The 14424-nt window shown below is 37.8% G+C and overlaps 1 protein-coding gene across 1 annotated transcript in view; it reads left to right on the top strand.

The window, feature by feature from the left end:
* The window catches only part of USP7 (ubiquitin specific peptidase 7), a 100470-nt gene that overhangs the window by 74879 nt on the left and 11167 nt on the right, over nt 1-14424 (top strand). The window contains exons 12-21 of the mRNA XM_090023120.1: nt 1391-1500; nt 3021-3177; nt 5601-5745; nt 6368-6498; nt 8127-8261; nt 8428-8529; nt 9322-9427; nt 9772-9864; nt 11353-11420; nt 13493-13593. Coding sequence (XP_089879246.1) covers nt 1391-1500; nt 3021-3177; nt 5601-5745; nt 6368-6498; nt 8127-8261; nt 8428-8529; nt 9322-9427; nt 9772-9864; nt 11353-11420; nt 13493-13593 — 1148 coding nt within the window. The remainder of the gene's footprint in view (nt 1-1390; nt 1501-3020; nt 3178-5600; nt 5746-6367; nt 6499-8126; nt 8262-8427; nt 8530-9321; nt 9428-9771; nt 9865-11352; nt 11421-13492; nt 13594-14424) is intronic.

Below are 14424 nucleotides of genomic sequence, written 5' to 3'. Positions count from 1 at the left end.
ATTGTGTCCTTTAGAAATGACCACTCTTTGTACACTCATTTCCCCTTTGGTCCCTGGTCTCGCAGTGTTTCCTCTACTGTTGCCCTGAGCCTGTTGAAATTTGCTTTTTTGAAGTCCCAAACTTCAACCCTGTTAGCTGATTTTCCTGCCTTGTGACAGATAGTATATGTGATAGTTTCATGGTCACTGTCGCCCAGACTACCCTCTATATTCAAGTTGCTCACCAGATGGTAAGCCTTGGTCTCCCTTGGCCAAAACCAAGTCTAGGAGAGTGTTTTGGCACATGCACTTCCTGAGTCAGGTAGAGCTCTTCAATACAGATTAGGAGGCCATGTGACCGATCTGACTTCTTAGCAGAATGCTCCTCCCAAGAGATGTCTGGGTAATTGAAGTCACCCATGATGACCATGTCCCATATGTGCGCGGCCTTTGCCAGTTCTCGAGAGAGCTCCAGATCGAGCTCTTCCCTCTGGTTTTGTGGTCTGTAGTATACACCTACAGTTAGGTCTCGCTGCACCCCTTCCTTCCTTCCCGGTCCCCGCCCCACCCCCCCCCGGTAGTTTGACCCAGAGGGTTTCGAGCCACTCTTCTTTGGAGCTGATGTTGGCCTCCAAGGAAGTGTACTGCTCCCACACATAGAGAACTACATCTCTACCTTTCTCCCCTATTCAGTGCTTTCTGTGCAGGGTGTAGCCCTCTATGGCTACATTCTGATCATGTGGGGAATCTCACCAGGTCTCTGTAATCCCTACTAGATCGTAATGCCCACAGGAGAGTAGGAGGGCTAGCTCCTGCTTGTTCTCCACACTTTTTTGACATTAGTGTACAGGCACCTGACTCCTCCAGTTGAGACCCTTGATTTCCTGTCATGCTGAGGGAGCCAAGTTCTTGTTGACTTTTTTCCATTTGCCCTGCTAAGTAAGGCCTCTTAGGGGTCATGAATTCATCTGAATTCTCTTAAGCTACTAGCCCCAGTGAGTAAAAGCAAAAGCTACTTGTAAGGAGAGTCTCTTAACTCAGCAGTCTTCAGCCACAACTGGATCAGTCCAGTTCTTGAATTTGTTTCTTTCATTGACAGTTTGATCATTAATTCTTAGTCCATTGCAGTATTGCAACAAATGCACCTTATTTGTGACTTGTTTTAAATTAATTGGCTTCAAGTGCTACTATAGTAGGAGGTTCGGAAATGATGGTAGCAGCAGCAAGACAAGCATGGAAAAAACAATATAATATCCTTCTTGTCCCTTTCAATCCACTGTGTAGTGTGGACAAAAATCCATAAAGTATAATTAAGTCAGATAAAAGGCTTTCAGTTAAAAATTTGGTAGATAAAGTTAATGTTGAACTATTTGTTGTGTTTTGTTTTGTTTTTTATTTTTTCAAATTACAGGAGGCAGAAAAGGGTGTGAAGTTCCTGACATTACCTCCAGTGTTACATCTACAACTTATGAGATTTATGTATGACCCTCAAACTGACCAAAACATTAAGATAAATGATAGGTAACACTTTTATTTTTTTCCGTTTTCCTTTTCTGAAAGTTTGAATTTTTTGAAAGTTTCCGAAAGTCTGGTTTCAGGGTTTCCTATTTCCTTCCAGGGAAGGGCATGGTGCTGGTGATTCTTGGGAATTAATGTTGATTTGTTACACTGATTTTTAGTGTTCTGATTGATAAATTCTGATTTCAGTATTCATTTGTAACCATTTACTGAAAAATGACATAAGTGACCAGTTCAATTGGGTTTTTTTTGTTTTTCAGTGATGCCACTATATTTTGAACCTTCCTTATACCACCAAGTTGTGATATTCTGGTTATAGTTTTGGTTTTAAAACTTAACAGATTGCTAGAGTAACAATAAATAGGGCTACTATCCTCATTCTTTCCTCCCTCACTCCTTGTGCCTCCTCTGTGTCTGCATAAATAGATATGAATTGGAAAAACTCTTTTGCGACTTTGTGGACCTGGGTTTAATGAGAGTCAGGTATACTTTCTTTATTCAGTGATTTCTGGGCATTTCAGCTTCATTGTTTGAAATGGATTTGCAGTATGTACCCAGTTTTTTAGCATAAATTAAGAAGGAAATTGAGTTTAATTAGAAAATGTGTGCTGTTGTCTGTTTTTAAAATGGCAATATAATTCCAGTCTACAGTGGGAGAACCATAGTCAATAGTTGCACACTTTTAGCAATACCATGTTAGAGGGGTGGAAGCAGGATTGGTGTTGAGCTAGTCTGATGTTTTACATTTTAAAGGCAAAGTAAATTCATGATTAATTTGAAATTATTCTGGTTTTACTCTGCAAATAACACTGAAGTTGGCCCTTAGTGTACATAAATACTTCTAATATATATAAAACATTCTATTTTACTGTTGCTTTCAAATTAAAGTAGCACTGTATTCATGAGTTGTTTAGTTGATTTAGCTTTCATCAAGGCTAAGTACAGACTGTCAAAAAGCCTGAGGCTGAATCAGTTCAGTCTTCACAGGTTAGTCTAAGTTGCATAGATTGAAGCGATAAGCAAGTGAACAGACATTCACTTTTGATTCCAGAAATACAGCCCCATGTCTGCAATGGCTCAGGCCAGAAGCCAGGAGGCACTAGAGCATGCCTCCCTGGTTGGCTGGAGCAGGCAGCTTGGGCCTAAGCTAGCCCACCCACCCTCCAAGGTGGGGTTTGAAAGGAGGCGCATAGCATCCTGTGATGGCAGGGAAGGGGGTTGTCTTAAGTTGAATCTGGAGGAGATTTTGGACAGAAGTTCAATAAACCGATTTAACCTAAATCAGTTAAGTCTGATCCAGCATCCATCCAAGTTTATCTTAAACCGATTTTAGGCCTTTTGAAAGCAGCTGATGCACACTCATCTTCTGTTGTATTAGAGATTTCAGCTGGTGTCCTATCAGTTACATTGGTTTGTATGTAACTTCTGTCCCCAGTTTAAAGAAACTTACTGAAAAGTGTAAATGCACTTCACCATAAAAGTATTATTCTGTATTAACTACAATGAACTTTTTAAAAAACTAGGTTTGAATTTCCTGAGCAGTTGCCACTGGATGAATTTTTGCAAAAAACTGACCCTAAGGATCCTGCAAATTACATCCTTCATGCAGTACTAGTGCACAGTGGAGATAACCACGGTGGACATTATGTTGTTTACTTAAATCCTAAAGGGGATGGCAAAGTAAGTATTGAAAGAGCAATGGATCTCCTTTGGTGACTTGTAGAGGAAGCTTTTGAGGTGGTTGAAAGTTCTTCAGTGGATCATCTCTAAAAACCTGAAACTGAGATATCCATCTGATGTATACATACATCCTAGGAACTTTTTCATTTCTTAAGAGTGGAGATAGTATGTTCTTTGGAGGGGAATAAATAAATTTATTTTTAATACTTTCTGAGAAGAGGTTAAGTTGTTTCTCACCCTGCTTCTAAATGCTTGGGAAATGTTTTTGTTGTTGTTGTTTTGTAGTTATTTGTATCTTTTGCTCTCTGGACTGAAATTGAGATTTGGAAATGCTGGGGTTACTTGCTTTTTTAAGAAGAGCAGGTTCACATTTATCTGTTCTTGACTTGTGGCCAAAGACTTTTTGGGAAATTATCTAGTAACATACATACATAGTAGGGCTTCAGCAGAAAATACTAGTCTGTACAGCAGGGGAAGGTTTCCCAGAATCTTTCTGGATGTCTTTACTTGCTTGAAATGCATGTATTCAAATTTTTATTGTTTTTGAAAAAATTATTTTGGTTCCTTTGGATATTTTCAATAGCATGGGATGCACTATTTTGATGATTTTATATGAAGTTCATAGGCAAAGTATGTTTTCTTTAAGATTTCTACTCTTTACTTGCTCATAAATAGTTTGAGTAGTTTGTTTTTAAAAGTAAAAGCCTTTTTTGTATATTCGCTGATCTCTGTAATTTCTCTTTTATGTTCACAACAGATAATTTACAAGCAAAGATGAAATTTTGAGATATTTTATTTCATTGCTGTCAAAGTATGGTGAAATTTTATAAGTAGCAATGGGACAGTTTGCACCACTTGTTTTTATTTCCTTTTACAAAACAAATTGGCATCAGGGATTTCATGGTAGTAAGGAAATATAATTTGATAGTAGAACATAGAAGAGCAAGGCTAGAAGGGACCTCAGGAAGTGCCTTTGCCCAAAACAGGATCATTCCTCCCTAAACCAGTCTGCCCTTAAACGCTTCTAAAGATGGATATTCCACAGGGTCTCTCTCAGTAGCCTCTTCCAACGCTTGACTGTCTTTGTAAGAAAGTTCTTTCTAATATCTAACCTAAATTCCCCCTATTGTAATTTAAGACCATTCATTGTTCTTGTCCTGACTTCTGCAGCCACAGAGGCTAGGGACAGACATTCAAAAAGCCTGAGCCCAAATTGATTCCATCTTTGCAGGTTAGTCTAACCTGGCTAAGCTGAACTGTTTTGTAACCATACATGCATTCCCTCTAGACTGAGAAAATGAAGGCACATGCCTGCACTGGCTCAGGCTAGAAGCGGGGGGGCACTAGAGCTCCCTTTCTACAGGGCTGAGCTGAGGGATGGGGAGGGGCATGGCCAGGCCCAAACAGGATCCTCTGATTAGGGTGGGGTTTTCCCTCCCCCACCCTTGCTGCTTCTGACCAGCCCAGCAGGGAGTTGATAACAGAGCATTTAGCACCCCATCAAGAAAACTAAAGGTTCTCTCATTAATTCAGGCTCTTCTTAAACAACTTTTTCCAAGGAAGAAAGGGAGGGACATTACCAGCTGACTTGTTGATTAGCTCCAAAAAACCCTAAGCAGACATTGTCATGTCTGCCTTTGTCCTGTTTGCTTTACACAGACATCTCCTGGCATTAGCTACCATACCAGGTGCTGGCTATGGTCCCTGCTGTGGGACAGGGGAGGGGGGAATCTCTGCTTGAGCAGGGAGTGGTGAAGGAGCACAGGGAAGCCAGGCAGACGCTGTTGTGCCTCCTGTCTCTGCTGGAGCTCCAGCTAGGGAGCAGAGGGGTGGGGCTGGGGGGCTCTGATTAGTTTAACTGTCTGGGACATATATTGCAGAAACCAGTTTGAGCCAAATCAGGTATGTCTGATATTACAGTCAACCAGGTTTATCTCAAACCAGTTTCAGCCATTTTCAAACTGGTTTATGTGCACTGAACATCTGTTCTATTACAGGTTTAAAGTAGTTTCTTATCACTTAAACAGGTTTATGTGTAATTTCTGTCCCTAGCCAGAGAACAGTATCTGTTCTCTGTATAAGTCTTCAAATACCTGAAGGGTGGTTATCTGTTGTTTCAGTAGATTTTATTAAGGCAAATGCTTTGAATAATTGAGTAGGGATTTCTGGTTTTTAACATAAAACACGCTCAAATATCTTATCAGTAAACCTTCAAAGATGTATTCTGAGTGAAAATAGAAAGTAGTGACCATTATACTGACTTCATTTGGGTACTTTAAAAAATTCTTTGACGAAAAAGCCATGTTCCAGTTGCTTAAAAAAAAAATAGAAAGAATTCTAGTCCTGGCATAGAATAAATCTGTTAAATTTGAGAACCAGTTGAACAGGTTTTTTTTTATATTAAAATATTCATTTTTCCCCAGTGGTGTAAATTTGATGATGATGTTGTATCACGATGTACAAAGGAAGAAGCAATTGAACACAATTATGGCGGTCATGATGATGACTTATCCGTGCGGCACTGTACTAATGCTTACATGTTGGTTTACATCAGGGAATCAAAATTAAGTAAGTACACAGCAGTGTGTATGTGTGTTGATTCAGATAATGAAATGAGGTGATGTAGAATATGAACTCTCATTGTTGTCACCTTAAATCGTCGTATTTTGCCATATGATGGAACTTCAGAAACTGCATGAGGAGGTTGAGCTGGCTGTTTCCCATCCCCAAAATTCCATATATTTTTAGCTGGCATAATATTGTCTGAAATATACAATGCATAACAAACTTTCTTTGGAGTTGCTTTCATGAATCATAGAAAATTAGGTTCGGAAGGGAGCCTAGGAGGTCATCTAGTCCAATCCCTTACTCAAAACAGGACCATCTCCAACTATATCATCCCAGCCAAGGCTTTGTCTACCCTGCTTTCTACTAGCCAGAGGTGTGCTATGAATAGAAGGACTGCGTCCACATTATTTTTAAACAACTAAGCCTCAGTGACAAGATCTGTTTCATATATATCTCAAGTTTGAGTGTCATTAACTATCAAATAGGAAATGCTTTTAATTAAAAGATGGGGGGAAAAAAACCTGTCTCTGGCACAGTGTTGCCCCAGGAACAGTCATAAGTATATATGGAAGTGTTGTTGGATTCTTTTAAATGATATCACAAAATTGACTGTCTTTTGGAGGTGAAGTTTTGCAACCTGTCACAGACCATGATATTCCTCAACAACTAGTAGAACGGCTACAAGAAGAAAAGAGAATAGAGGCTCAGAAAAGGAAGGAGAGGCAGGAAGCTCACCTCTACATGCAAGTGCAGGTCAGCTTCCAAACTAACTTCCACTTGTAAATTTGAAATTGAATATTATTTTGAAAAAAATTGGAAGTCTAGAAACCAGGTATATTTTAAGCATAGACATGGTTTGGTGCGAAGTCTTCCCATCTGCTTGCAAGTGTATTTCTATCTTGGGTATTGGGGGGGGCGTGTACATTCAAAGGGTTGGTCCATTTGAGGGGTTTTTGTTTTCTTTTTACTTATAAGAACACAACTCTGAATGGCTTTTTCAGGGAAAATTAATATCTTAGATAAAATGAGCAGGACTTGAAGGCAGTGCTTGAGCAGTTATGTACATCACCTTCATGAATTACTTTTTGAAACGTGACTACTGTATTTTCTCACAGCATGCCCCAAAATATAATACATACCCTGTTTTTGAAAGGAAGAATGAAGAAAAGATTTTTTTCCCCATAGAGCAGGGACAGAGCCTGATCTTCACCACTTGCCCTCCCTTTCCTGCTTAACTAGAGCTGAGACCCTAACTGCTCCTGAAAACTGGTCTCCATGCATGGATCTGTGATTTTTGAAAGTAAAGGTTCTCTGTGGCTGTGAAATGGGATGAGACAAACCAGGTTCAACTAGTGAACAACTAGTTCACTTAGAGTTGCCCTAAGAAACATTAGCTTGATTAGTGGAGCATCAAAACCTGTTAGAAGGACACATAAGTATTAACACCTCTGGTTAAAAAACGAGCTATTAAGTCAATTGATTCCCTCAGCTGCCTGAGTAGTAATTCAACAGCTGCTATACTGTGAAGCAGGAATCAAGACCAGGGTGCATCTGTTCCATGCAGAAAAGCAACTTCCCTGCATAATACGTGGACCCCAGTTTTAGGGGGTTGATTTCTCGGGGGAAAGGTGTGTGTTGCATGCAAGAAATAAAGCATGTCTAGTCAAAGGCCTCAACTAATTGAACTCACGAATTTGGAGGATTTTGTGTTACCTTTTGTGAGGTTGAGGCAGCCAGGTACCACTGTAGTCCTGAGTGTTACCTAGCTTGGCTCCAGGGACTGCTTGCTGTTCCATACCCTGCACAGATCTGGCTCCATGTGGAGCCATTCAGTACAAAATAAGTGTAAGCACTTCCTCTTTTTTTCCTCAGGCTACTGTGTTGCCCATAATCATCTCTTTGGTTTTTGAACAGAGGCAGGTATTTAGCTGCCCCTATACCAAAATTGCACCACTTACACTGGGGTTCTTCTGCAGTGCATAGATGGTTTGGGTGGTGGTGTTTCTGTAGAGTTTTGCAGAAGAGTAACCAATTAAAAAAATGTCTATAATGTGTTTGCAGAAGTAGGTCCTAAAACATCACAGAGTAGTTTTGTGAATTAATTGACACTGGTCAAGTACTAAATGTACTCATTTGTGTAAGTGTTTCCAAGATTGTAGCCTAAATATTGACATTGCTGTTTTTAGCTGTCAGCATTTTTAAAAAAATCATTTTGGCTATAAGTTTATATTATATTAATAACTTGTATATTTAATGATTTACTATAACACATGTTACACTAGCCAATAAACCCGTTGCATTCAATTATTAAATTTATGTCTCAGGGTTTTTGATTCTTCAGCTGTATATATAAAGTTACTTACCCATAAATGCATTTTCAGATAGTGACAGAGGACCAGTTCTGTGGCCACCAAGGCAATGATATGTATGATGAAGAAAAAGTGAAGTACACTGTTTTCAAAGTATTAAAAAACTCCACGCTTACAGAATTTGTTCAAAATCTGTCTCAAACTATGGTGAGTTTTCTGAAATATGGTATCTAGCCATCTGTATTGTTGTTGTCTGTATTTCCCAGGTATATGTGATGTTCAGTCATAGTTTGGATTTTTGTTAACTGATTAGTTTTGACCAATTCTAATGAAGTACCTTAATCTATTTTTCTCAAAATGTTGTTCTTTTTAGGGATTTCCACAGGATCAAATACGATTATGGCCAATGCAAGCTAGAAGTAATGGCACTAAAAGACCAGCAATGTTGGATAATGAAGCAGATGGCAATAAAACTGTAAATATTCACTGATGAAAGGGGGGAATTATTTCTCTCCATCTCAAAACATACAGTTTTGACTGTAAAAATGTAGCTGTAGAACATCAGAACCCCAAGAGACTTGCAATAAATAATTACCTTTCTAATACAGTAATCTTTATTTTGGGGGGAAATTGTAGGTTTTTGAGAGTTGATTTTGTTTTCTGTTTGTTTTGTTTTTGGTTTTTGTTCGTTTGTTTTTTGAGAACAGATAGGGTAGATCTTTGCCTGGTCACAGATGAAACACAGTCATTATTTTAACTGCTTGTGATATGAGCTAATAGATTTAAATATATATTACTGGTATTTCAAATCATAAAGACAAGGACAAGCTTCCTTGAATATGTTATAACATATTGCACCCAAATATCAGTAATAATATGGATATTAAATGTTGTACTGACACATGCTATAATGTTTGTTTTAGCAATTGTAATGGACTTTAAAAAAAAAAACAAAAAACCTTTTAAACTGTAAATATTCAGCCTAAAGAGTCCATTTCTGATCAAAAACTATAGGATATAAAACTTATTTAAGAAACCACAGGACAATACTTGTTGCTGTTATTTTTACTCTAATAAACCTCCTGTCATTATAACTTTAAAAAAAAAAAAGGATTCTACCAATGGTGTAAAATTCTTTGAAGTACTTTGCTTAATTTTTAATGTATTGAACTGATCAAACAGCACATAGTATTTTGTCTATGTTAAAGTCTTCTACAGGCATTTTTTACTCCATTTCTTTTTTTATCTTCCATTTCTAAACAAACAGATGATTGAGCTAAGTGACAATGAAAATCCTTGGACAATATTCCTGGAAACAGTAGATCCAGAGATGGCTGCTACAGGGGCAACGTTACCCAAGTTTGATAAAGATCGTAAGTGTATATTCTAAAGCATGAAAAATCCAAAATTTTCCTCTCTCCCCCTGCCCCCTCTCTCATTGTGTTGCAGTCTTCCATGGTAGAAATAGATTGATTTCGAATTGCAGTAAGTATTAAAAAGCATTTTAATCTACTATATATGGATGCTTATTTGGGTTCAGTATGTAAATAGTATTCTGAAAAAAAAGATCTGGAAACCAGGTTGCATGTTGCTTGTCAGCTAAGAACATTTTTGTCATGCTGTTATTAGCATGAAAGTGGATTTTACAGCTAGATGAAGTTCAAATGCACTAAGATGAATGCTTTAGTTGAAATTTAACTTGTTTCTCAACTTGTAGATGATGTAATGTTATTTCTGAAGATGTATGATCCCAAGACTCGGAGTTTGAATTACTGTGGACATATCTACACACCTATATCCTGCAAAATACGTATGTCTTCAAACTTTTGTCTGTCTTCAAAAATTTCTTAGAAATTTTAAGAGTGCCAATTATTAATGTAGTTCTTTGCACTTGTCATCAGTTGTACATTAAAATCACAAGTGGGAAAATAAAATTAAGGCTTTTACAGCAGTGTTAGTGTAGCTGTGTTGCACAGGTAGTGTGTGTTAAGTGTGTCATAAAATATGCAAGATTTTAAGCATGGCTGCCAAAACAATCAGTCCTCAATTTTCTAACTCTGTAATATATTGTGCAACCTAATTATTGAGTTAGCGTAGTTCAACATCCTTTTATTTTAACACAAGTTCAGTTGTCTATACTCCATTGTCTATACTCCATATGCTTCAGCTAGGCTTTGAGAGTCACACCACCTTTTGAGATGAATGGGGTGCAAGAAGTGTTGGTTCTATCTTTGTTACTGCAGTTTATCTGGAGACAGTTGTCTAAAAAACTTAAGTTATTGGGGCAAGAACATATTGCTTGATACAGGGATGGTTATATCTTTGTTACCATATTAAAATTTAGGGTTTTATCGTATGGCTGTGAGCACAGCAGATGTTTCAGACTCTGTAAAATTTTGGGATCTACATTTTTCATGTTAATAGGGGTTTTCGTTTCTTCTTATCCTGGAGTGCTACAATTTAATGAGAATTGTTGAGAGTGTTGGTGCAAAGTGTTCTACTGTAATCTTTTGTAAAATGCCCTTGTATAACTCATCCCAGCAGTAGCTTGAGAACAGCAGCGACTGTGCCTGTCAGGCTGAAGAGAGAGAGAGAGAGAGAGAGAGAGAGAGAGAGAGAGAGAGAGAGTGTGTGTGTGTGTGTGTGTGTGTCAATAACTTCATGGGGCTGTGTAGTGTATTGTCTGTTTAATAAACCTGTTATTTTGAAACCCCAAGTTCAGTTTTTGTCTGTTTCCTCCTTGCCACCACTTATCAGCCCCCTGATGGTGTATGTGTAGTCCTGCTTTACTCCAGTCTGGTGTGACAGAGGCCATGGCGCTTCATTAGGCTCTTTGGTAAAACCTCAGCAGATGCATACTGAGTGCATGTGGAAATGTTAATTCCTGCTCTGTCCCCAAACAATACAAGTGATGCAGCTCATTAATAATGGCTTAATTCAAAATGCAATTTTTCCATTTTCTTTTACTCCAGCTATGTTTTGGGTTGTTTTGTTTAAAAAAAAAAAAGAGAGAGAGATTAAATAATCTTAAATGGTGGGGAGGGGGAATCATTATTTATCATGTTAGCTATATAGACTTTCCTCAAATTAAATAAAACCCTAAAACAAACGCAAACTATCCTTTGGACTCAATCCAGTCATGGAAAGTTTTGTCTTAAGAGAGTTATTTTTCAAAAAGTTAGGCATATGAGCAGTGGTTGGGAGAAGGTGATGATGGAAATCTTTCTGCATCCTAACCTATAGCTTTCATTAGTAGCAAAAGCTATACTGTACTTCATATTCTTTTCTTTTTTAATAGGTGACTTGCTTCCAGTTATGTGTGAGAGAGCAGGATTTCCTCAAGAAACTAACCTTATCCTCTATGAGGTTTGGATTATTATTCCTACAATAAATCTGTAGATCTGAATATTAGCAAGTATTCTATAAGGAAGAACTGCCATGTAATATGAAAGCTAAGAATTTAACTAAAATAGCACTTGAGTTATTTCAAATACAATTTAAATGAACATGATTTAAAATACATCCAGAATCATCCTTAAACTTTAAAGAAGTCAGTTTACAGTGTGAAAATTTAGATTCTATAGGAACCTGAAAATTGGACGTTTCAAAAGTGGCTTAAGTTAATGCTAGCTCTGATTTAAGATAGATTTGTTTAATCATATGGTCTAATGTATCATATGAGATTTAGCTGTCTCATGTGAACCAGGCAAACTTCTTCTTTGAAGCTGATTCAAAACGTTATCATTAAGACAAGTTGAAATTTATAGTCATTCGCTGAAAGGAAATAATCTATAAAATGCATTTGGTTGTGTTTTTATTTGATAGGTTATTTTCTGATCTTCTGAGTATTTACAGTCTCTTTTAACCTGGGACTGGATATCTGGAAACTTAAATGCTGAAACACTGGCTCTGACAAGTGTTGCTATGACAGTTTGTAATAAGAATATATGGTGTTTTTTACATCAGAGTTGCTAATAACTTACTATGTGCTTGCATACCTTGTCACGGCCTTAGCCACAAAGCTGTGTTAAAGGGCATTGTGAAGGTTGTTAGTATCCCTCTTCCTAGTGAACTGGGAGTTAAGTTTCCTTAAATGTAACAGCTTGATTGAGCATTCTAGCAAAAGGCTTTAAACTGTTCTTGTAGCTTGTGCTTATTACAGCTAACAAAGCAAAGTTTTCGCTGTTAAAAGTGGTATGCACAACAGTGTATTGCAAGTTTGATGTATCTCAAAATTTGTCCCTCGTATTTTGGGAGAGTATCAGTAAAAACCTAACTTTGAACTAGCAGTTAGAAAATGAAACAATAAAGAATTAACTTATCTACATGGAAATTCTGTATTGTTAATAATTGCTAACATTAAATCCATGCATGTTCCCTGGGTCACCAGACAGCAGAGCTGCTGCTGCTGCTGCTAGCAGGGTTGGTCTGCATACTTTCCATGCCCCACCTCTGCATCTACAACTGTCTAGACTTGTCTCAGCTGCGGGGAGGAAATGTTGCATTTTCCCTTGCCTCTGCCAAATTATATGAGGCACCACGCAGGGTTTGGGATTCCCCACCCCCTTTCCTAAGTATAGGAGTAAAAAAATATTTGTAATGCTTTGTTTTACTGGGATTTGAACATTCAGGGAAGCCCTTGCTACTATAGGAAGAACTCTGATGTTGAGTGCCTGCCATATTAGTAGCCATATTACTGCTGTCTCACAGGTGGCTGGGGGAAGAAGGGAGAGAGGGTTAGGTACATACAGAATGTTTATACTCACAGGCAGAACTGCTACCATCTACTTCCATATATGCACTTGCAAACTTAAATGTAACTTAAAATGTGTAAAAGCATCTTCTTTCAGAGGGGTGATTGAGGATCACAAAAGATTCTAACACCCAAGGTGATGGAACCGATGATACCTATATCTTAGTAATATATAGTACCTACCTGCTTTCTACTGTTAAATTGTATATGCTTAATACTCCTAGTTTAAAAGGAAAAGAGAGCCTGTTATCATGAAAAGGTTACACCTTGCTGAAAAAAACAAATATTGCTTGGATAGTCCGCAATTCAGAAAGCTATCCAAGTTGAAAACTGTCTTTAAAGTTTGGAAAATATTTAGTACCTAGCCACTATTCAAATATAATGAACTATGGTATGTATGTATTCATACTAGTAAGAAGAGAGAGAATTTACTGCAAAATCATCAGTAGAACTGAACTATCCATTTCCATCACAAGCAATGAAGTTTATGAATTAAATATAATCTAAATTAAAAACATCACAGTTCTTACATACTCCCATTTATTTACATTTGAAAGAAATTATGCAGTATCCTGCATCATTATCTCTTTGCCAACTACCTGTTTACTATTTTGTCATTTACTTTCTCTGCACAATCAAAAATGAGCCTGATTTTTTTCTGTGTCTTTTTTGGTTTTTACTGCAGGAAGTTAAACCCAATTTAACTGAAAGAATTCAAGACTATGATGTATCTCTTGATAAAGCTCTTGATGAACTTATGGATGGTGACATCATAGTGTTTCAGAAGTATGTATTTTGAGAAGATGGCTATAATTATGTTTACATTACCTGATTCACATTAAGTGAAAGTTTCTATTTAGCAGTGGTTTACAAATAAAGTGTAGCTTTCTAACAGCAGACATATTATCAGCAAATATCTATTCACCGGTTCAAAGGGGGGAAATAATTAAACTACTAAAGTTGTTTAGCTATCAATTCTGTAAGAAAACCCTCCCTAAAAAACTGATCATCAAAACGTCTGAGTTCTACAGCTTTGCCCTGGAAGCCACCATAACTCAGAAGCTGCAAATCTTTGGTGCAGTTCAGATCTTAATCTCTATATTGTCTCCTACAGAAAACTCTTGACTTTTGGGAGCTCCTCTCAGACTAAACTAAACTGCCTTCTTTTTTTCCCTCACTTGTACCAACACGTTGTTTGTGCTCTGGCCTGCAGTGAGTAAATGCTCCTGATTTAAGTGAACGTGCATTCTAGAAGTTAATGGGATATCAGTACTTACTGGAGGTTTCTCCAAGGCAAAAGGATAACCCTGCAGTTTTTATATCCATTGAAGGGATCTTACTTAACCTTTTTGGGGCTTTAAATTGGCATTTCTGTGCTCTCACTCCTGGTCACACCCAACTGTGTTGCTCTGTTTTTCTCCATGGGCTGACAGTGGGTGGAAGCCAGCTAGTCTATCTTCAGCACTCTTACCCCAGATTATGTGAGATGAATGTATTTCTCATGTCATGCCTTGGAACTCGCATTCCCTGTTGACCCAGTTGGTGTTATGCACCTTTGGCTGGCTGCTGACTTTTGGGTAAGTGCACAGCTTGTACCCTGGTGCTATTCCTCTGCCA

The sequence above is a fragment of the Crocodylus siamensis genome, chromosome 12, assembly GCF_052110815.1.
Source record: "Crocodylus siamensis isolate JL-2025a chromosome 12, ASM5211081v1, whole genome shotgun sequence".
NCBI classification, from domain to species: Eukaryota; Metazoa; Chordata; order Crocodylia; family Crocodylidae; genus Crocodylus; species Crocodylus siamensis.
The sequence above is the reverse complement of the archived record's forward strand: the minus strand, read 5'-3'. Positions and strand labels throughout refer to the sequence as shown.